At 39.6% G+C, this 23,406-nt stretch overlaps 1 protein-coding gene across 1 annotated transcript in view; it reads left to right on the forward strand.

Moving 5' to 3' along the window:
- Positions 1-22,553, forward strand: part of carmil3 (capping protein regulator and myosin 1 linker 3) — a gene marked incomplete at both ends in the record, with an annotated part of 86,249 nt that extends 63,696 nt beyond the window's left edge. The window contains 15 exons of the mRNA XM_080503076.1: positions 1,884-1,997; positions 2,652-2,827; positions 2,926-3,013; positions 4,797-4,922; positions 6,084-6,150; positions 7,010-7,197; positions 7,973-8,052; positions 12,223-12,342; positions 13,717-13,882; positions 14,552-14,912; positions 16,092-16,198; positions 16,314-16,506; positions 17,544-17,615; positions 17,938-18,091; positions 22,487-22,553. Of these exons, the coding sequence (XP_080359202.1) occupies positions 1,884-1,997; positions 2,652-2,827; positions 2,926-3,013; positions 4,797-4,922; positions 6,084-6,150; positions 7,010-7,197; positions 7,973-8,052; positions 12,223-12,342; positions 13,717-13,882; positions 14,552-14,912; positions 16,092-16,198; positions 16,314-16,506; positions 17,544-17,615; positions 17,938-18,091; positions 22,487-22,553 (2,079 nt within the window). The remainder of the gene's footprint in view (positions 1-1,883; positions 1,998-2,651; positions 2,828-2,925; positions 3,014-4,796; positions 4,923-6,083; positions 6,151-7,009; positions 7,198-7,972; positions 8,053-12,222; positions 12,343-13,716; positions 13,883-14,551; positions 14,913-16,091; positions 16,199-16,313; positions 16,507-17,543; positions 17,616-17,937; positions 18,092-22,486) is intronic.
- Positions 22,554-23,406: the final 853 nt, after the last annotated feature.

The following is a 23,406-nucleotide window of genomic DNA, read 5'->3' on the forward strand; positions in this document are numbered from 1 at the left end:
AACACCAGCTCTGTACACAGTAAAGCAAGTGACAATACTACAATACAATACTATTAAATCATATTTAGTGTCAACGACACATTGATTTGTCAGATATTAGTTCTCGATAATGTTTGCACAATCTTTTAAAGGGAGGCTAAAGTGAATGTTTTAACAACCCAATATGTAATATGTGTGATTTGTTAGTTTTCTGGCTCTTTGCGACAAATGTGATTCTCTAATCGTCCTGTAAGGGTGTCTCCCAGACATTTCCAGACATCTTATTGAGCCCTCTAAAAGGTTGAAGCATTTTCTTACTGCCTGGTGGGCTAACACTTGATTAACATTCATTGGCGTGTTATTATCCTGTTATTGACAAGGTTGGAGTTTGACAACATTGTTTATTCTGTACATTACATTTGATAGAAGGCATCAGCCATATGCATTCTTTCATTTTAAAAATGTTTCAGACGGCAATCCTGATGCAGTCACTCAAACATACTTTAAAGTGTATTTCAGTCAGTAGCACCTGTGATAATAAGTTTAACCCATGAAACATTTCTGATGTATTATTAACCCGGCTCCCTCAAAAACACCAACAATCCAAATATCCATGAAGCTGCATGCTATTCAACATTCAATTGTTACACTGTAATGAAGACAAAAAAGTAAACCATATATCTGCTATTTTACTCTCTACTAAAAATGACTGGGAAGGCATGATTTCAGAATTTAGTACTTCTGTGTTTTGTGTTTTCTTGTGGATGATAGTACACTTTATCTTTTTGTTCATTTTTCTAGTTTGCATTTCTACACTAATGCTCCCCCACTATCCAACACCCACACATAACACACACATCAGCAAAGAAGTGAAGTGGTGCAGTGCTGCCGGTTTGAACCTTTTGCAAAATTGAGTCCCACGTTTTGATGGATAGCAGTGCCTCTTGTAATGTATATTTTTTCTTTTGCATATGCTATTTATGCATTTTGATCTTGCACCTTGTTGTTTAGCATTTGTTTTGCTCCTACAGCACATCTGATTGAAATTAATGGAAGGTCATCGCACTCTGTATAACCCTGAACACATTAATTTAATCATGTTCAGCATGAAATAGATAATGAAAATATTCAAAACCAACAAACACTGCTTTATGGTAAAGGTATATAAAAAATGCTTCATGGAGAGGAGTCAAAAGGGCGTAGCAAGTTTTTTCGTCAAGAAAACCGATGAAATGAATTCATTAATTAATGTCATGAAGCACATGGAGGTACTGGGTAATAACAAAGAGGATATTAGATGGCACCTTTACAATCTTCCTACCGAGTCAGTTTCTTTGATCCTTATATTCTTAACGTTGCAGCTGCATGTGTACTTTTCATAACCATACCATCTAGACTGTGTATGATATGTAGAAAAATCCATATCCAAGTCATTATCTTGGCCTGTAGGACTTCAGGAGTATGACTGTCTGATCGCTGACAATATTATCTTGGGTAAAGGGACAGAATCACTCACTAATTACTGTATTTTTTCTGATGGTTCTTTGGCTGTAAAATAAAAAACAACTCCAGTCTTTGGAAGTTTACCCCATGAAGGGTGGCAGATTTCCACTTCTGATGAAGAGACATGAGCAATGAGGAGATGCTTGCGAATGTAAAAGGAACATATTATTTTCCAAAACATTCGAGCTTATGAAATATATTGATTTTGTTGTAGCGAATGACACTTGGAACATTTTGACAAGCCAATCAAGCACTGATTTAATAAAGTGCAGTTTATTCAATTACAAGAGTAATCTCTTCAAATGTATGAGATGAGCTGTAATGGAATACATGTTTGTTGTGGGACTGGTTGTTTTATCTGAGAAAATTACCTCCTCTGATCCTCTTCTGTTTACTCTCAGCTGTATCCGTCTCTGTGCGAGTTGGCCCACGTGTTGTCGGTGGACGGCCCCGTCAAGCAGCGCCTGGACGCTCTGGCTGGAGAACTCGCTAAAGCTGCCGACAAAGAGCTGCAGGTGGCTGTAATCGCAGAAACACTCATCGTCTGACGCATTAGGTTTTTTTGGGGGGTTTTTTTTTAGTGGCGGCGGCAGCAGCAGCAGCAGCAGAGCTTTGGACTAGTTGCATTTAAATTGCCCATTAATGGCCTGTGACTGTGTGTACTGCGCAGGTATGCTGACTTCAAAAGAAATGTCGCATTTAAATTAACAGGGAATGAACAGTTTAACATTTTTGTTCCGTTTTGCTCTCATTGAGATTCAGTAGCACAACATGAGCCAATGATTTAAAAAAAAAAAAACACCCCGAGGAAGAATCTGGGGTTCATTTGATTGAATTTCAACTTACTTAAGCATAATTCACATCTCTGTGCTGCCCAGCCTTGTTGTTATGCATGAGGCTGCAGTTTTCAATTTGCATCAGTCAACATCTGGTTGCTAAAGTTACTAAAAAAGTGAGCAGGGGAATTTTAGCGTGGACTCTTGACAAACACAAACATCTTAGCTTGGTGTGCAATGATGAACATAGTAGTAGTAGAACATCTTGTGGAGATCTGAAGCAAATAGTTTGGGATTATTGGAATAGCAAGTGAGGTTGTTGCTGTTGCAACTGGACTTGTTGCAAGTTGCACATAACACACATCTAATGAACGCAACAATGTTTTCATCCAGGTGGTGGTGGACTCCATGGTGTCTCTGTGCCGTGAGCTCTGCCCCATGTCCTGCTCGGCTGCCGAGAGGCTCAGCCCACCTCTCTCGTCCATCTCTGAACAAGTTTCGATCCCTCGATCAGCTATTCGCAGCGCCCTGATGGAGAGGGCAGCTGAGGATGTCAACAGAGCGCTGGAGTAAGACGGGCTGCAGGTTAAAAGGTTCAAGTCGCGTTGGGAAGTTTAATGCAGAGAGTGATTGGATCGGTTTCTGCCTTTGTCTCGCTTTCTCCCAGGGAAGTGAAGCTTTCTGTGGTCTCCTATCTGACCAACTCCATCGTGGATCAGATTCTACAGGAACTCTACACTACACATAAAACCCTGGTACTGGTAATTACGCTTTTCTGCATGACTTCTTCTAGATTGTAGTTGTTTTTTGTTTTTTTTACCCAGTATAAAGGTATGTCAGAAAAAGGTTTATTTTTGATACAAGTATACGCTGAAGCAGTTTAGAACCTTAATAAAACTTATATATATAAAATAAAACTATATATATATCATAATTAATGTTTGTGTAAACCCAAATAACAAATTCTGCTTAATTTTCTTTTAATCTTCAAAAGCAAAATGTTTAAATAAATGCAGTAAATCCATCGCTGGAGCCATGAGAGAGTCATCTTAGGTCTGCACTGTGAACTTGTCTTTCTCCAAAGATGAATAAATAGATGAAACACAACCACCTTCCAGTGCCTTTGAAGCTCACTAATTGGCATTACATCCAGTTTATTCTGTCAAATCTCACTTTAGTATTTGTCTTCAGGGAGATTTCACCGAGTTCAACATCCAATGTGTACTCATCTTACTGAAATTCCACTTTATTACTTTAACTTGGTCATCACACATTTGTTAAAAGTAATTATAAGGAAGGGTTAGTAGGAAAACCATGTGCGTCAATGAAATTGTTTCAAGATGTGCAAGTGAAATGTGAAAAAAGAGAAATGCATCCACACATGGGGTAGATCTGTATCAACTAACCCATTAGAAGTCTGTTCAGAAGAGTATCAGAATCAGAAATACTTTAATCCCTCCTGAAATGCTTCTGGCTGTACAGACCGAGTTTTTTCTACGACGCTTTTTTAAGACGCTTTCAATGTGACGCTTTAAACAGCGTCACATGAGTGAGTTGTTTCAGCTTGTCGCTGTATGACCCATTGGTTTAATTTAAAACATTTGCCCTGGGTGCATTGTGGGTGTATCTTGTGGACTAGTCTCATTATATCTATAGATAAAGTCACACAAAGGTTGAAAAGATGTCTTCAAGTATGCACACATACGCTGTAGACTTTACAGTACCTCAATTAAACTCAAATGTCCTAATAATCAACACTGAAAACTGTGAAAACATTTACTCAACATATCATTTTGTACATTTAAACACTGAAATGTAGACAATGTAGTCAATTTGGTTCAACGGCAACAACTTGAACTGCAGCATTTTATGAAAAATGTTCACTCTATGTCCAGAGATCCATCAAAATCTACTGTATTGAAGGTTTCTGAGGCACATTTTTCTAGTTGTCAATCTCAAAGTTGTAATATGAGCAATTAATTGAACTGGATGCTTTCGTTCTCATGTCATTACCAAACTTGGATGAAGGCGTCCAAGTCTTTTAAGGTGAATATTAAACTCGGAGACAATAACAACTCTTGAGTTGAGCAAGTTTAGGATGTGATTAAGCCCTGTAGTTTTCTTTCACTTGTTAAATTAAATTCTTTAAGATTAATCCTGTGGAGAAGCAGGCCAATACAGGCTTGTGTCAGTAAGCCCAGTCCTGTTTTGCATTCAGTTCACTGTCTGCACCGTTACATCTCTTTCTCCTTTCTGTGTTGCGCTGCTGCGCCGGCTTGTCCTCTATCATGCCTGAGTCTGCTTTGATAATCTATAAATTGTTTTCAATTTCTGCCCTTCATGGTCTTTGTGCACCACACTGGTCACGTTTACTGTGCTACTGTGAGTTTCTTGGATGAGAGGATGGACAAGCATCGAGTCATGGATGGTTTCTTGTGTCACCACACCGTATATGTGAGCACGTCTGTGTTTGAGATAATGTAAGTTGCTTCTTTTTTTTTTTTTGGTGGGGGGTGTTTTGTGCGTGTGGTGTATCAGCTGCGGCAGGTGTCTCAGGCGAAGCGTTGGGACGACGCGGGAACGGGCCGACGCACCATCAGACAGTCCAGGCTCATGGAGTCTCTGGAATTCCCCGATGAGGACTTTGGCGTCAACCTGGGAATAGTAAGCATCGAAAGCATATGCTCATATCACGCTTGTGTAAATTTAGTCAATTAATACAGAAGGTGTTTTGATTGTTACCGAGCATGAATATACAGCTGAAAAAAAGTTTGAAAGTTGAAAAAAATGTCACTGAAATGATGACAGCATTTTGATCATCCACCACAAAAGAAAAAGTTTTTCCCTGTGAGAAACTTTTCCCTGTCTTTACTATCTGACCCAATAAAAGCTGATTGATTTATGAGGAAGGAAAAGTACTTACAAACAATACCACCCTAAGCTGTTGGATATTGACACTCGTGTGACATATTCAGAAATTATTATTTATTATATTGCTATAAATAGAATAACATTTTAAGAGTCAGATATTTGCATAAATTCAAGTAACTGATTGAAAAGGTTTTGCACACAAATAATTTAAAAGCAATGACTATTATACTCCCAAATCTTTTTGCCAAATCTTTTTTTAAATGGAGAGAACAGGGCACAGCTTTTATTTTGTTTTTATTTCAAATTTCAGAAATCAAGAATAATGTATTTAAGATAACATTTTCTTTCCCAAACTTTTAAATCTTCAATTTTTAAAGAGGGTCAGACCAAAAGTAAAATCTGTCTTTGTGTTGGACAGCAGCAAGAAAAAGAACTGAAGTTTGAAATCAACAGGTTTTCTGTATAAAAACATCGTGGAATATAATTTGATCTGCATGTGAGTCACAAATATTGACAATGTGTAACCTAAAACTACACAACCTTCTGAAAATCTTAATTTGTTTCTGTCCCGGGTTGTAAAATCTATAAAACAATTAGTCATAAAGGCCATATTTGCCTCTTGTGTTCTTCGTATTGGTTTATTGAATTAAAATGCTTCCCATGACTCCCGTCACTTTCCACTGCAAAGTACATGCTCGAGGTGCAAACCCCCCCCCCCCCCCCCCCCCCTTCAACCCATCATTCTTCTTTAGGACTCTGCTTGATTTGACAACTTCATCAGTTATGTTCTACAAAGCTACGTGACCAAGTCATTATTATGAATATTCAGGTTCCAGTTTACAGCGGGTGGCATACTCCACAAGATGCATCCTCAACCCTGTATTTTTTGAAAAATGTCTATATATGCTCTGTGACTGTTTTAGAAATCTAAATGAATGTTTTTTCTGACAAAAGGACACCATGGCTATTAAGAAGCGGAGCTCCAGAACAAGAAGAATCCGTCCCGTTTCTACCAGACTGAGTGAGTTCTCAGCTTCAACTCACAGCTAATTGCCTTCCGCTGCTCATACACGAGCATATATAATTTAACATTGACCACTTAATTAGTTACATTTTGAAACTCTATTATCAAGTACTACAGATCCTCCATAAATTCTGCCTTTACAAATATCTGAATTCTCAATGCAGCTTTAGAGAGCCAGAGAGGTTTTGATTTAACTTTGTGTTCAATAATAAGGTTGTAGATTGCATTGAAATGGATATAGGGATGAGTATGTCTAATATTCTGTCCACCTCACTAAGATGCATGAGAGGGACTGCATATAAGAATACCTTCTTAATGTGATGCACTCTCATGTTACACAACTCTGTATAACCTTAATAATGATAATGATGATGACAATGATGAATACTGAGGGACATTTAATCATGGAAGTGGCGAACAAGTATATCTATAATTCAGTGATGGCTGGGCAAAAGGCAATTACATTTCTATCTTTGGTTAAATTAAAACTAGTCATGCACAAGTTGTGTGCAGTAATAAGGCCAAACAATTATTAGATGAGTAATGTTTAATATTCACTCCATAGAGACTTGAATCATGCACGTTTTAAATTATGATCGCTGCTTGCATATACTGTATGTGGTGAAGTTAATGCTGATATTCATGATTGGCAAGCTATACACATTCTGTCTGCTTGGCATGGGTGTTTTTTTTTTTTTTTTTAATATGTTGAAAAAATGTCATAGAAAGATTATTTCATGAGTATTGAAATGATTGCCACTTAATTAACATATTTAATGAAACTCTGAGGCTGCAGGTAAAAAATGGTTAAAAAAAAGAGTAACTTGTCTCCTTCTTTTCCCATGTTGTCTTCAAGGTTTAGGTGAAGAGCCCAGTTCCTCTCCGACACCCTCAGCCCCACCGCACTCCGCCACTCTCACCCACTCGGCATCATGGGAGTGTCTGTCTACCCTTCCCACCAACGGCTCGCCCTTGCGTCATGTGACTCACGTCAGGCCCCGCCCACCGCGGAGACACCGAGCGGGACACCTCCCTCCTGAATCTGTGAGTTTATGAGTGACGCAGCAGTGAGCTTTGACTTGGCGTTCAAAATCGAGTTAAAAAAAGTGTTCGAAATCGATTTTTACAAAGAAGTCTTTGGAGACCCAGCTACATATCGAAAAGAAATGCATCGTGAACCTGTTTTAATTTCCTCTTTTTTTGCTTGTGGCGCCACTGTTCATATTAAACTGCCCTTTTTTTATTATTTTCATTTACGCTATCATACTGAAATTCAATCTGTTTGCACTGAAGTGTTCGCACATGGGTTGAGGTGATAAAGTAAACCTGACATGTTTAGTTCTTAGGCTTTTTTTAATCTCTTAGCTGCTTTGTGTGAACCTTCGTTATCCGTCTTGTTTTCATTGCCGGTGGCACTTTCTAAAAATAGCTTCCTTTTAAAGGAGGGAGCTGTCGCATGTGTGTCTTTGTGACTCAAATCATCAAATCATGCAAAGCCATCTCCCAGGGGCGGCAGGGCAGTCGCTAACTTACCAGCTTGTTTGTTTCCAGACTTTGTAAAAGCTGTTTTCTAAATCAGTACAAACTCAGTCAGAAGTTATTTCACAAACATCCGTCTGTTGGAAATGTATTGTGGGTTTGCCAGCCAGTCATTTGAAATGATAATACCTCTTGTCAGCCTTTCAGCTTCTCGTCGACATGGCAGATTGATCATTGTTATCCTGTTACTCCCATTTCCCGTTTGTGTGTGTGTGTGCGCGCGTGTGCGTGTGCGTGTGCGTGTGCGTGTGCGTGTGCGTGTGCGTGTGTGTGTGTGTAGCATTGCTCGGAAAACGGAGGAGTCAGTATGCTGGAAGATGGACTGCCCGATTTCTACAGCAAGCGAGTCCTACCTGACAGGTATTATCCATGATCAGTTCCATTTTTGTCCTGTTATCCAAACATAAAGCAATTATCTTCTTATTGTGCTGCCCGCTGAAAGCAATGCTCACTCGGTAAAAGCATCGATTGAACTGAACTGTGCTGTTGGTCAGGAAAGCATGACCTGTCGTCATCTCGCTTCAGATACGTGTAGGTTCAATGTCTATGGTAACAGGTTTTGACTGATGCTCCCACTGGCCAGAACTTCAATATGAGAAAATAGCTTTTGACATTCCTTGCTATTGTGACAAAAGAAAACAATGAGTTAAACAAGTTAAATATGTTTGATGTTACAGCAATCATAATTGATTTTAATTGAATTTCAGATTTTTGGTAATTGTTCACATAACTCAATAGGTGAGGAAGTGCTCTGCTTGTGGGCCACGAGTCACCAGTTCTTATCTATTGTTGAGATTTTGACCAATAGAGCTTCCTTTTAACACATGCACATGTGTGTGCGCGCACACACACACACACACACACACACACACACACACACACACACACACACACACACACACACACACACACACACACACACACACACACACACACACACACACACACACACACAGGCGATAGCAGATCTTCCTGCCAATTGGTTTCACACTCTTTCATTGATCTCAAGTGGAAGCAATGTGCCAAATGCAGTAATTGTCCAAGTACAATTTCACACTTTATTCTTCCTGGAGGAAACATGGTGCATTTAGTCACACTTTAGTAACAAAAATGTCCTTATAAGGCATCTCTGCAGGGCACCTTTGACAGCAGCAAAGCAAAGTTGGAGATTAACTGCCAGATTTTGGTGGCTAGTTATTTATTTTTATTTTATTCAAAAAACCTTATTGAGTAAGCTAAGGAGCTGTCAGAAACCCTAATTCGGGGACCATAATTCATTCATAAATGCAACCAATTCACGGTGGGGTGTTCCAAAGCTCTAGAAGTCCTTGTCCTGGGACCTTGGAGTCAAATTCAGATGTCTTCCTGTAACTTGTTAAGGTGTCAATGAGCAATAATTTACTAACTTGAAATCTAAATCTTATGATGAAAAATGGTTTTGATCATATTTTTGATGTATAATATAGAGGTTGTAATCCTACTGCCCCAAGAAAAAATTAATAATTAGAAATGTTGATTGAAGCTGAACAATATTTATACTGCCAATGATTCTTTATTATGTCATGTGACTGAGTGAAATAGTGTTTCTCCAAGCTTTAATGATGATAGCGGGTCTCAAGAATAGTCACTGATCATTACCATTATTGATCTTGAATCTATTGCTTTATGCTGATTTTTTTTAAAAAGGGGGTTTGACGGATGTCATTTATAATATGTTAAGTTTTAATTAGTGAGCATGGATTCATAGTTTTTAGATAATTTTTCATGAGCCCCATAGATGAGATTTGTCTATATCTGCAAGTTTCTATTTAATCGAAGACTTCATATATCGTATTATACTTCTCCACCCCAAAAAACCCTGCATGAAGTCAGTGCAGGTTTTTTTTTATTTATATATGCTTCAGATGATTTGTGTATGGGGATATGAATCAGATGGAGGGTACTTTAGGACACATACGCTCTCCACTGCAAATACCGAAGCACCAATCGACCTAACCAAAATAAACGTGTGTTATGAATATGTATGAAGCGAGGGTTTCTCTTGTATGCTACTTAGTGTTCAAGTGTAACAACAATATTGGATCTCTTGTGCGGCACTGCTTCTGTAGGCTAAAGTTAATGATAAATGTGCAGCATGTTCCTCGAGCGATTGCATGCATCAGTTTGTACTGAAATTGCACCATAATTTGATCAAATAACAAGGAGAGGGTTTTCAAAATCTGGGGTGGGTCTACCCAGGGGGACTTCGGGGAGCAGAAGCAGGAAAAAGCTGTGAGTTGGGAGGGATTCCCGCTCCCAGCCTGCTTTTTGTTTTAAAAATAGGATTAGAAACAATTAGGTGGATGGTAAAATGATAAAAAAATTTGATTAAAAATGAGGGGGTTAATGTGGATCAAGCTGTGCAAGGTGGGCTCACCGTCCCTCACTTTGAAAACCTCTCAACTAAAACCTACAACCAATGCTTAAAGATGGACTATAGATCAAATCATATCGTACATTATCGCAGTAATATTTACTGTTTATGTAGTCACCCAGTGACCTCTGTGATTAAAAAAAAAAAAAAAAAAAAAAAAAAAAAAAAGCATTTGTATATTAGACAGAAGGGGGTTACTGGAAATAAAGCTCTTCTATTATTAGCAGCAGGATAATAAACTGTAGGTCAGAAAGGAGTTTGAAAGAATTTTTGGATCATTATCTCTAATTGAGTAATCAGGAAATTATCTGCATCCTGAACATATTTATTTGGATTAAATGGCTGATTTGACCTGATTTGCTGCTGGTTTTTAGAGCACACTGCAACCAGAAGCAATCAAATTCTAGCTTGAGCTTCTTATTAGTACTGTGGTCGACTGATGCATGGATCTCTTCTTGGTCCCTTTTGAAGTCACTTTAATCAATGCATCCAGATTGAAAATGGGTCACATGGCTGTGAAGATAGCCACTTAAGGTGCCATGATGAACCGTGCAGATCCTCCCAGCTTTACAGAGCATTTTACTGCTCGTTTGAGTTTCTACATCAAGAGCTGTGCTGTTTTCTTTTTCTTCCAACTTTGAAAGTTTCTCATGAAAGAAATCTTCTGAATTAAACAATATGGGACTGCTTCAGTGGCGCACGCACGCACGCACACACACACACACACACACACACACACACACACACACAGGAATATGTTGCAGCAAAAAACAACAACATTATCTCCTCATATCTTGTCTTGGGTTGATGCAGACCAAAGGGAGAGTAAACACATCAAGGCCCGAGGCAACATTTGTGTGTACCACTTTAAGGGTTGCAGCGCTTTTCTCATTAGAGCTGGGTGTAAAGTAATTTCAGCTTCAGCTCACATGAATTTTTTGTAAATCCTAAAGCATTTTATTGATCAGGAGCGTTGGAAAATGCAGCCTGAAAATTGCTCGCGTTGCAATTTGCGCCAACGGTAGAGGTGCACAAACTATCTCTTAATGGCAAAAAGAAATTGGAGGAAACAATGTGTATGCGATCATCATGTGGACATACAAATGTTGTAGCATACGCGCTGAATGTGTACATTTATTTTATGTCAGAGTTTACACCACATCTCAGACGAAGAGTCTTTGATCAACTCTTAAAACCCGTGGCCCTAAAACATGCAGCCATCGGGGCTCATGTATGACCGTGGTCTGTCGTGTTACTCAGATACAGAAATGTTCATGTTCCAGCTCCAAAAAGGTCCACCGGTTATGTAGATAACTTACAGTACAACTTTATTCCTGCAAACCGACGTATGTTGTGATTATTGTTGTAGATTTGCTGTAACGTGACAAAGGGCAATCAAACATACTTTTGTAAAAAAATACCTTTAATAATGTTGCAAAGTGTAGCACGTGATCGATGTTTTGGACTGCCAGAAGCATGTAGAAAACCTCAAAGTAGATATTGTGCTTCTATACATTTATTTTTTGTTTTGAAAATGTCATCTCACAAGAAAAGTGACACAGACAAAAAGCTCTCCAAACACTTACACTTAGTAAATTAAAGTGTATAAAACACGTTTTTAAAGGTTTTAAAACATTCTAACCATTTGAAGCAAGTCTTTAGCACCTTACTTTGAGCAGGATTCTAAGATCATCATAAATTTGCAGCTGAGAGCAGTGCCGTCTACTGGAAACACAGCGATTTGGTAGGTAACCCTCTGGGGATTATAGGGTGACATGTCGCCATGCGCTATACACACACCAGCAGTGCATAAAAAAGATTCACTGGGGCAGCAGAAACTATTCTTTCTCTCAGATATATTAAATTGGCTGTACGCTGATGCTCAGAATAAAAAGTATGCTGTCTTTTATTACTAAATGGCCCATACCAACAGTGTAGCAGTTAACCCTAACATTGTGTCAATGCAGACTTGTACATAATTTTGTTCAACAAAGGCTGACTGAGGAATATAACCCCACAAAATATGACCTCTAACTTGATATCTTCATGATGCACTAACTGTCAAACAAAAACAATCTCATCTCTTCTTTCTTTTCTCATCCTCCTCTGTCCTTCAGTCAGTTGTCGTCCCTCCATCAGGCTCAGTCTCTCAGGAGAAAGAAAAGACGAAGCGTGTTGTCCATTTTCTCTGGTTTCCGCAAGAACCGGAACTCTACCATCTCCAATCAGGACTCGGAGTAAGTACGCAGCACAATAGCGGAGAGAATGAAGGCAAAAGTAAAGCTAAAGTGCACAGAGCCAGAGAATGAGATGGCTGTTAGATTAATCCAGTGCTGGGCATTAACGCCACTTCATAGCTTCATTAATATTTTAATGGAAGAAAATGTTTTCCTACCTCCAACTGTTTTCCTTTGCTCGGAGTGTGTTTCACCACATACACAATGGTGCCGCAGTTAAAAAGTAGATATCTGTGTTGCAAAATGGAAAAAAGTTTGCAAAGTTATTTTGTAAAAAAATAATTACACACAGTGAACATTTAGGGGGAAGGAGATGAGGCACCATTTGCAGACTTGACCATTAAGCTGCACATTTACCACAGAATAAGGGAAAGTGTCTCTTGGTGCTCCGGTGAGTGTAACAGCTCGCAGATGTCCTCACAAAACCGGTGCCCTCGGCTGACTGCCAACCTTGCTGAGGCGCTGGAAATAAACATGGAGGCCAGCGTCAGTCCACACCGCTGTGAAAGAGCACAATGAAGGCGAACGTGACTCATCTGAAGGCCATCTCTCGACAGAAGTAGTGTTTTGTCGGCATTGTTTTTTTTCACCTGCAGATTGTTGCTAAGCAATCAAAGACATTTTTTTTTTCTTCCGCATTCACTCAACCACTATCTATATGCATTATTTTGTCTTGGAACAATGGCTCTGTGTTTAGAATGTAGCAATAGCGATAAGCCTTTCAAAAGTTACAGTTCCCTCACTGCAGTGTTTAATGAGATGACGCAAGGAGCGTATGTTATCGAAAAATAGCAGGTCAATGTTTGTATTGTTTATCATTGTTTGTCCTTATAAAAATACAAAGTCTAAAGGAAGTGAGGCCTGAAGCCAGCTTACTCCCACACCAATTAAACAACAAATGAACAAATAAACCCGCTCCAACGGAGAGAAATAAAAGGTTGAATGTAATAAAAAGCTAATCAAATGAGGAAAGTTAATATTGGCTACAAAACACCTGCCCATCCATCATCTATACATCTTTGTCCAACTTTGTGTAACAGAACTCTGTAACTGATCATAGAGTCGTGGGTAGGCGGTACATCACTGGGCAAACACAGGGAGACACACATACTCACACTCATGCCGATGGGCAATTTAGAATCACCGATATTGCCTCAAATGCATGTTTTTGACCTTTGTGAGAAAACTAAAGCACCTGGGAGAACATGCAAACTAAACACAGGAAAAGCCCCATACCATTCAAGAGCAACTCAACTGAATGTACTGTAGAATACACATATGGGAAAGTGGGCTCAAGATGATTAAGGGGTTCCGAAAATTAGTTTTTGACATTATAAATTGCATTTTAAGTGTCTTGTGTCTGTGCCTCAGCAGCGCCTCAGAAAACGTGTACTCGATGATCCAGCACCCTAAAGACGCAATGAGGCCAGAGAGTGCTGTCCCTGGTGCAAATGGGGCCATGCCTTCACCTCGGCCTATTCAGGGTTTTCCGGTTCATGGGATGAGAGCTGCCAGCCCACCCTGCCTCATCCAAAGACAGGTACAGTTATTGGGGAAGTAATTTTTGCTTTCCACCCATAATGTTGCCATGTATAAAGTGTGTGTTTAACTTCAAAACCTTCTGGGTAATTGCATACATATTATTTTATGTAGACACTAATGATGGTGCAAGCATGACATATTAAGTCATAACGAGTTTCGTTCAAATCACATCATTTGTGATCTTTGAGGCTGCCTCCTGTCTAAATTCATCAGGACTTTACTTGTGAGCATCCTACTCCGAGTCGTCCCAGATGACATGACGATGTTGCTGCATGCTGTGCCCACCACCTGCTATTTTCAGCCTTTTTGTGTGTGTCTGCTTTGTGCTGCTTGTCTAAGGTGTGGAGGACTATATGGCCTATTTTAAATCTGCTCAAAAAAGCACACTCACTCACGCTGAAAGCATCAAACGGATTTTGATGACTCCGACTCTCTCACTCTCTCCCTAAGTAGAGTCCTTGGATCATCACTTAAGGATTTGAGGACATCCCCTGGCAAATGAGGGCTAATTTGATTTTGTTATAGCTGAATGCAGAATTCTGAATCTCCTTCTCTTCTCACCATTATTACCATTGGTCAAAAGAGAGTTGACACTTAATTACATCAGGGACGAAAAGAAAATCAAATAAGTCACTTTATTAATTGTGTCTGCGGGATTTGTCTTTAGTCCACAGATCTGGTCAGCATGGTGTACAGCTGTATCGGGGCAGAAATCGAGGACTCGGATGGCAGCAGCACCTGTGACATCAGATCCACTGACCAAGATGCTGACAGGTCGATGACCATTTCAGACGCCCCGACCGATACTCGGACGAATGGCCACGTGGCGTCTTCCAAACAGCAAATTGACAGACAGATGGAGAGAATCGTGCCCTTGACTGACTCACGATCTGAGATGGAAGAAGACTTGCTGATCGGCGGCGGCGGAGGGAACGTGGCCCCCTGTGGCCCGAGACCAGAGCCACCCCCACAGAGCACCAAGCCCAGTCTGGCTGTTATGAGGCAGAGACACCTGCAGGAAAGTTTAGGTACTGCAACTGGCATGTGTTCAGTGTCTGTGTTTTACTGACGTGATAAAGTAACTCAAAGGATGAATAATATGACTTAGTCGTCGTGAACAAATGAACAAAATCTTTCTGGCTTGAAGATCCCACTTGTTGACGCTATTGTAAAAGAGTGAGTGCATTTCGGCTGCACTTTTTCAGGATCGCCACAGTGGATTATGTTTGATTTAGCACCAGTTGTACATCAGATGCCCTCCTTCACACAACATAAGCAGCTGGGCTCACGGTTCTGCTCAGAGACCCACGGCAGTGGCCTTCCAGCCACAAGCAATCATATGGTTGCAAGCTTGCTTCTCTAACCTCTAGTCTGCCACTGCTCCACACGTTGATGGTTATTATTGAGTATGATTGTAATGGACTGAGAGAAAAAGCTCATAAGCCATGTAAACGCTCTTTAAAATCAAACATGAACCATTTAAAGCCTTTGATCAACATGAGATGCTCCATGAAAGTGGACAGTGATTTGATTGCTTTCTCCAGTTGTAAGTGTGTTGACGGAGAAAGAGCCATCGTTAAAAGCTGTTGTTAGTTTCAAGTCTAGACTTTTTTTTAATGAGCAAAACCTTCTCTGTATTTTATACTACAACCTGAGTCAAAGGGAATTAAGAGATCAGCCCAGCAGCCAAAGGCGAGAACTGCTTCTGTCATAAAATCAATAATGAAGTCTCCAGATAGACATTAAAAATGGAGAACAGGTCCAGGAATGCATATTTCTATTCTCTGATTGAGAACCTTCCTGCAATGTGTAGATGGCTAGGAGGCGTTAATACAAACTGCAGCTGTTTATCTTCATTAAATGGACTATCACCAACATGCTGTAAACACAAGCGTGTAAACAGGTGGCATGCACAATATGCTTTTCATTTTTCTCCTCTGGAAAGTTGCAGGGAGATCCTAACAAACAAACGGAATAACTATCCAGTTTGCAATTGTAGGCTTTTTTTTTTTTTTTTTAACAAACAAAAGTAAAATATAAAGTAAATGACAGTCTGTTTTCATTCCCCGGGCTTATATTTCCAGGTGCACATGAAATATATACTTATGCTACTTGCCAGCTTTCTTGCTTCAGGGCTTTTGCTTTTAAATTTCAAAGTTTCAATAGATCATTGTAAGGATGCGTCGGCTGTGTATTTCTCTGAGCAGAAGAGGCGGGGAGACAGGAGAGAGAAGACGAACAAAGTGAAAGAAAGCGTGAAGAAAAGCAGAGAGGACGGGGGCCAGAGGGACAGCGTCCTCTCATTCCCAATAAGGTGTGTTTACTCTCTGTAATAAAAGAGAGAAGAAAACAAAGTGCATTCAGCGGAAACTTTTTATTCTGCAAAAGTGTCATTCATGGCATAAAGACACACTCTGCTCCTCCATCAGCCCGTCCTCGACCTGTCAAGAGATAAGACTTCACCAGAAAACACCAGGGTTTCTCCAAAAGTGTCTCCTGCCACTCCAGAAGAACAAGCCAATGAGCTCACCTCTGAAGGCAAGGAGACCACTGAAAGAGCGAGTCCGTCGCCGTGTGCCGAGCCTGGGCTAGAAGCTGCCGAGCCTGGCCTCATAAATCACGGTACTGTTACATTGTTACATCCATGAAAGCCAGACATTATAATATAGTGGCGAGTTCAAAGCAAAAGCCGCACTTACATGTGTCCTTATGTTCTAATTAAAGCCAGTTTAAAGGCTTAAACTTTTACTTTAAGTCTTGTTATGAAGAAGTCATAAAAACAAAAACTGTTATTTGTAGTTGAAATATCACTCTATTGTATATTGCAAGTAGATGTTTCCCTTTTCTTTATATTTTGTATTTGATAGACAACAAATTATGGACTTGCCATCCCCAATTTGAGTCTTACAGTGTTAACACTGCTGTTAAAGTAAAAAGTTCATGAATTGCAGGATGTAGTTTCACTTGCATATAAAGCAAAATGTGCTGGAGCATGCGTGTAATATAATAATGAAATTGGGATATTTTATCTGTTACATTTTAAGTGTCCCTTTTTTTAGATATTTATTGTAAAGAATGTTTGTGTTAAAGCTCAGAATCACCAGTTTATGTGGTTTCTATTCTCAAACTGCTGCGGCCCTTTTGAGACACTTCCTTCTGAAATTGCTGCATTATTGCCAGACTTCAGTTCATCAGGCACAATCAAACAAAAGAGAAATGGCAGAGAGGGGGCGGCATAATTGATTCCATTGTTCAAATTCTGGTTATTTATGTACCATGTTGGTGCCTATTGTAGTTGTGTCCCACTTTAAATCTCAATAATTAATCATTCTGATTATTATTGTAATGATCATCAAGCTATTTGGGTGCCAGTACAGTGTGTGACCATTCATCACTTCAATCACACAGCTGCTGCAATTAAATGCGTCGGCACACACAGACAATATTAGATCACATCTATGTAAACAGTTGACCTGAAATCTTCAGAGTGAATTTAGTTTGAACTACAAACACGTGTCTGTGTAACAGCTGCTGTATTGTACTGTGTTTTTAACATAAACAAATAAGCTGTACAGGTTGAAATAAGCTACCAGCATCTGAGAGTCAATCTAAACAAACGAAATGAGATGCAAATGATGAGTATGATTATTCCAACACAGATGAGGAAGAGGACCAAAATGGGTTTCCAGCCACATCGCATCGCACCAGGAAGTCCAGTTCGTTCGACATCGGTACTGTGTGTCTGTCTGTTTGTTTGTTTGTGTTCACACCCCTGCTGTTGTCTCTGTTTTATGATACAACACAGTATGCATGCAGTTGAACTCATGGATACATACGCACACGTTGCTGTTTTTCCTTCATAATTCATAACAATGGCACAATGCCTTTGTTATTTTTTATCCAGTGAATTCAGCACGAGTCTCCTATTTGATGTTGCTCCCACACCTGTGCACCTTGTCTTACCTGCTGTATCCCCATATTCCCTTTTTTGAGTTCCCCACCTACCCCCTCTATTTGTGGATGTGTGTGTCTCTCATGCCATTTCCCCCTCAGGCATGGAACGGGACAACCCCTACGATCTGGAGAGGTCTTCAGATCGCAGATTCCCTTTGAAAAAGCCCTGTTTTCCCCAGTACAGAAACAGATCTCTGGACTATCCTGCTGGGACCAGGTGTATGTACCTTCTCACTTCCGGCAAATATGTGTGGTATGACTGGAAAGTGCAAGGAAACTTGTTTGTAATCTTTTAATTCTTTCTCATCCTATTGCTTCACTAAAATATGAAGAAATTTTACAAAATCTCATTGGTTGTTAAAAATGCCACAGAAAACTGAACATATGTACTTTATTACACTGTACAAGGATGAGTCATACCCTACATATTGAATGCATGTTTGATATTTGATGAAAATCTGAGCCAAGAAAGATCATAAAATACAATTTAAAGAGATAATTTGGCTGTTTTCCAGAAAAGTCTCAGTGCAGCTGGCAGATAGATCTGACTGTCTGGATAAGTGTGCTATTAGATGAGAACTTTGCCATTTCTGAAACAAGGCCCTTATTTTTATCACTCTTGCTTTAATTGGAGCTGACGTTCTTTAGACGCTCTATTCCATTATTGTGATAATTGGCAGCCATATTTAGCTGATTCATCATGATTTTGTATGTGGAGCAGTTTGGTAGTGGAGATAAAACCCCAGAGCAGTGGATTTCTAGGGCCACTAATGACGTGGCAAAAACCACTGCCAACCACTGTGTTACACAGAACAATATATCAAAAAAACCTGCTGCCGGGGACTCAATTACCATCACTGTGAGAATGATAAAAGGGTCTTCACGTCACAAATGGTGGTATAAAAGCAAGTTATATAGAATATATGAGCTCTAAGTGGCCCTCTGTGACCTGTCGTGTTGAATTGAAGTGGATTGAAACTTCAAGCGGAGACTTCATATCGAGGACAATAGGCTCTCTGTCGGTCTCCACAGAAATCTGAGTATCAGAGGACTGCTTGTTTTCGTTTGTGGTGTCAGATCTTCACTTCAGGCATATAAAGCTGCATTTGTTTTCTGTTCCAGTTATTTTGACATATTGACACTTTTTTTCACAGCCTTCTGCAACATTTGAAAGCGCAGCTTTGCAGAGCAAGACTTTCAACTTGAAGCAATTGTTATTGGACACAGTGCAGCTTTAAAAATTCCCCTAATCACATGACTGCATTTTCTGTTTTTGTTGGATAATTTGGTGAAAGAGGACTGTTTTTCTTGTTTTCACACTGTTTGGAATCACCAACAGTTTAACAATTCATAGACCAAATGTATCAATCTTGTCAGTTTCGAGCGAGGCGCATTGTCAAGCTACAGGCTCATACTTTTAACATGAATCTCTACTAATGACATGCACACTGACTTGTGAGTGACCCTCAGCTGACTCTGAGGTTTGGTGAAGCCTGAGGCAGGAATAATTTCATATGAATGAGCATTTATTTCCTTTAAAAAATATCTAAAAATGTAGTCTTGGTGAAGAGATTTGGGAATTAATCACAGTGATGGGAGCTAAACTTGCAAAAAGTGATTTATGTCAATGGGGCAACATAAACAAGCAAGGGACACCCATATACTTTTGAAATTACTTTGCACTGAATTGGAGATGGTTTTAATATTTTCAGTGTAGAACTAGATATTGACATCTTGCAGTTTGTAATTTCAATGTTTTTCTTCTGTCAATAGGTTTGTGTTTAACTGTATTGACATACGATTTTAGTTTAGGTGAAAATGTTCCATGTGAAAGCTCTAAATCCTATACTGCATATTACATTGATCCATTGTATCAATTCTAAGTATACAACTGCACCTTTTACATATGGATGTATTCATTTTGTTTCTTTAGGTTTTGAAAACCCCCAGCTTGGAAACAGAGACGCTTTATGACGTTACCTGTGGACGAGGAGAAGTGTGCTGGGAAAGAACGACTGGAACATGGAAGACTGGAGAGAGACAAGCTTTTAAAAACTGTGAATTTCGCCGACAACGATTCAACAGCACCTCGGGTTTCTTCTTTCAGTCCATGTCGACATTTGTTGCTGAAAATGCATGTACTGTACGCTTTGTTTTTAACTGCTTGCACTTACTATCGTTTTTCTCAGGCACAAAGGAAGCTCTACTTTTCATACAAACACACAATAGTCCAGTGTCTCTCCAGTATGCCCATGAGCTGTTTTCTGCATTAGTGGAAAAAATATATCTAATAAGTAAACATGGTCTCCTCCCTGTATTTTACTGACAATCTGTGACTACTAAAAGTGAATTTGTACTGTATTTATTCTAATGGGATGTATAAAGTTAATATAAAAAACTGCACTATCCATTGTGATAACTCCACCAGTTAACAATCATGTTTTATTTGTGATGATGTAACATTTGATTACTGTATTAGTATGCTTTTGTTGTATGCTGATGTTGATGATTGAGAAACGTGTCACCATTTAATTAGCATTCCCATCTCTTCAAGAGTGTTTAAGTCAATCATTGGATCATTTTAATCTGATTTTATGGGCCTGAAAATGGATATATTTTCTAAAAATGCTTCTATCAATCCGATAAATAAAAATTGACTTTACAAAAAGGAAGTGGATTTCAGAATATTTATGATGCCTGGCATTGTCTTTGTTTTCATTTTAACAGGATCTGAAAGGATGTCCACCCATGCTATGTATGTATTTAACTCTATTTTTAATGTGCTGAGTTGAACCATTCCTTATTTACTTTCATGTCAGTCGTGTGATTTCGTTGTTTTACTCTGTAGAATGAATGCTAAGCCAAACAAATGTCGATTTAAAACAGGAAATGATTGCTCCTTGTCTGGCTTCATCGTTCATTTTAGTGTGCTATTCGTGTGTAGCCTAAATACAGCTCATAAAGCATTTTAAAGTCACTGATCTGGACTATTTCTTGGTTAGGAGCAGAGTTATTTATGCAATGTGAGGTTGCCATCCAGCCAGTTTATCTTATTGGGTTTAGGGAGTCTTCCTTTGTGTTTGTGTGCATCTCTTGTGAAAAATCTCATTGAAAGCCAACACTAGATTGATGCAGCATCTTTAAAATTCCAATCAGAAATCAAACCAATAAGAAATCATAATGAAAAAAAGACGGTATGATAAAGTGTGTTAAAAATAGGATTCTTTCAAAAATGGACACACATCTTGAATTGTCTAGACTGTTTTGAATGACATGTCAAGTAATGGTTTCTGTAATGGATAACAAATGTGAATTTCCTAATGCAAAAACACTGAAGAGGTGTATTATAACTTTTGTCCCACCAGAGAACAATTGTAGAGCTGCTGTGTCTGTCCCAGTATTTGAGTCACCAGCTTATATTTGCATTGTCCAAATCTGCTGCTCTGTTGTGATTTCACTAAACAATGGGTGAATTAGAAGCACCTCTTTAATCCCAAACAAGCTCAGTCCCCTTGAGAGATTTGATCAGCTTGATTTCATAAAGTTGTCTGCTGCTGTCTACTTGTTTGTAGTTCCTATCACCTGTTCACCTGCTTTATTCATTTATAAATGCATTTGTCAAGAAGTGACTACATCAGATTTTAGCCAACTTGTGTAAGTAAATTGGATATTATACCACCACAGCTCAACTAAAATGTCATGTTAGAGGTAACATATTTGTAGTATAAAGTAATGCACTACTTTAAAAAGAAGGCATTGTTTTCCATAGTGACACGATGAGCATGTAATTCTTTCAGTAATGTCACAATTGTGCATGCACAGTCTTGAATGTTTCTTTACTCTTTTAGCAGCAGATGGCAGCAGAGACTGATCCCTCCTCTGCTCAGTCTAGACTGACACCTTCCTGCCTCGTGGAGATGCTCTGTGATCACCATAATCATGGGTGTTCACGGCTGTCACAGTTGAAAGCACACTGTGCATGTTTATACTGGTTGTTATGATCATTTCCATGGCTCTGGTCTTCTGAAGCCCTTGCCAGTAAGCAAAATCAGCATTACATTGTTAGTAGAAGCATGCTTCTTATGAAGTCCGTCCAGCTCTGGCATGGAAATGGAAGATCAGGTCTCTCTGGTCAGGCTAATTCAGGTGGCATAAGGTTTGGGACGATCCGTCAGCATTTTCCAGACAATGACGAGCCTGTTTGTCTTGTGACAATGATAGGCTTTTAATTCCCCCCCTGTCGTCACCTGATCTTCCTTGTGCCAGGACAGATCACAGACAGGGTATTGCATTTACATTCACACGGTCACTGGATAAGCTCTAATTCTCTCCACACACCATATGCTCAGCTAAATGTTTTATCACAGTCGATGTAAACCTATATCAGCCATACACGTCGTGTGTGTGTGTGTGTGTGTGTGTGTGTGTGTGTGTGTGTGTGTGTGTGTGTGTGTGTGTGTGTGTGTGTGTGTGTGTGTGTGTGTGTGTGTGTGTGTGTGTGTGTGTGTGTGTGTGTGTGTGTGTGTGTGTGTGTGTGTCCTGATGGGGGATATTCCAGCTCAGTCATCACGATGTGTATCAGATGGTGTGAGGTGCACACACATTTATCTGCATGATTGTAACCTTGCTCATTCATCTGTGTCTGCAGTGTTTGTGGAGAGGTGTGTGCTCCATGTGTGGAGCACCAGCAGATGGGTCAGCAGCAAGCCGTTTGACTCACTGCGACAACAGTGGAAGACTGGTAATGAGTTTATACAAGCCACTGTGCCTCCCCATGCGCCTACTGAGCAGCACAGAAAAAGGTAACAGCCTGACAAATGGAGTGTCTCCTTGTATGCATGATGTCAAGAAATGATCTGGAGTGGTGGCTGACGAGAGGTTTTTTTAGGCAACATAATCCCAAAAAAGAGGAAACCACAGTGGTTTCGGAAGAGTATCTCTGTCCATCTGTTGCCTTTGGAGTTTTACACCTCAGGTAAAAATTGTCCTCTTACAAACATCTGAGCAGCAGTTTATTTGCTTGAAAGCACAGCATGTTTTACTTCAATTTTACGTCATTATTCTGATCAGTCAAATAAATAAAAGTAAATTAGTATGCACATACTGACTGGCATGTACACATAGCAGAATATAATGACGCTAATTGATTTGACCTGAAAGCATGACACACCCCTGTACCAATTGTTAAGCGTTGTGCAATGTGGTGTAAAAAAGGATGACTGCACTCTTTCTATATCTCAGGGCCAATGTATGCAACATGATGCTGAATATGCTCTGCCATGGTTTAGACGTTCTTCAATGGTGGCTTGAGGGAAACAGATCAATACAGTTATCTGCAAGGTCAAAGCCATCATTAGGCAGGAGTGAAGATGTGGAGTCGACAAGAAACAGAAGGTCAGTAAACAAACAATTTGAGATAAACAATCACATCCATCCGTCTTCCACACCGCTTTATCCAACTTTGGGTTGTGAGGAAAGAACCGATCCCAACCGAACAAAAGCTAGGATACAGTCATGATATGTCACAAACAGTCACACACACTCGGAGGAAATTTAGAGTGACCAGCT

Source organism: Blennius ocellaris, assembly GCF_963422515.1.
Source record: "Blennius ocellaris genome assembly, chromosome: 10".
Classification (NCBI taxonomy): Eukaryota; Metazoa; Chordata; class Actinopteri; order Blenniiformes; family Blenniidae; genus Blennius; species Blennius ocellaris.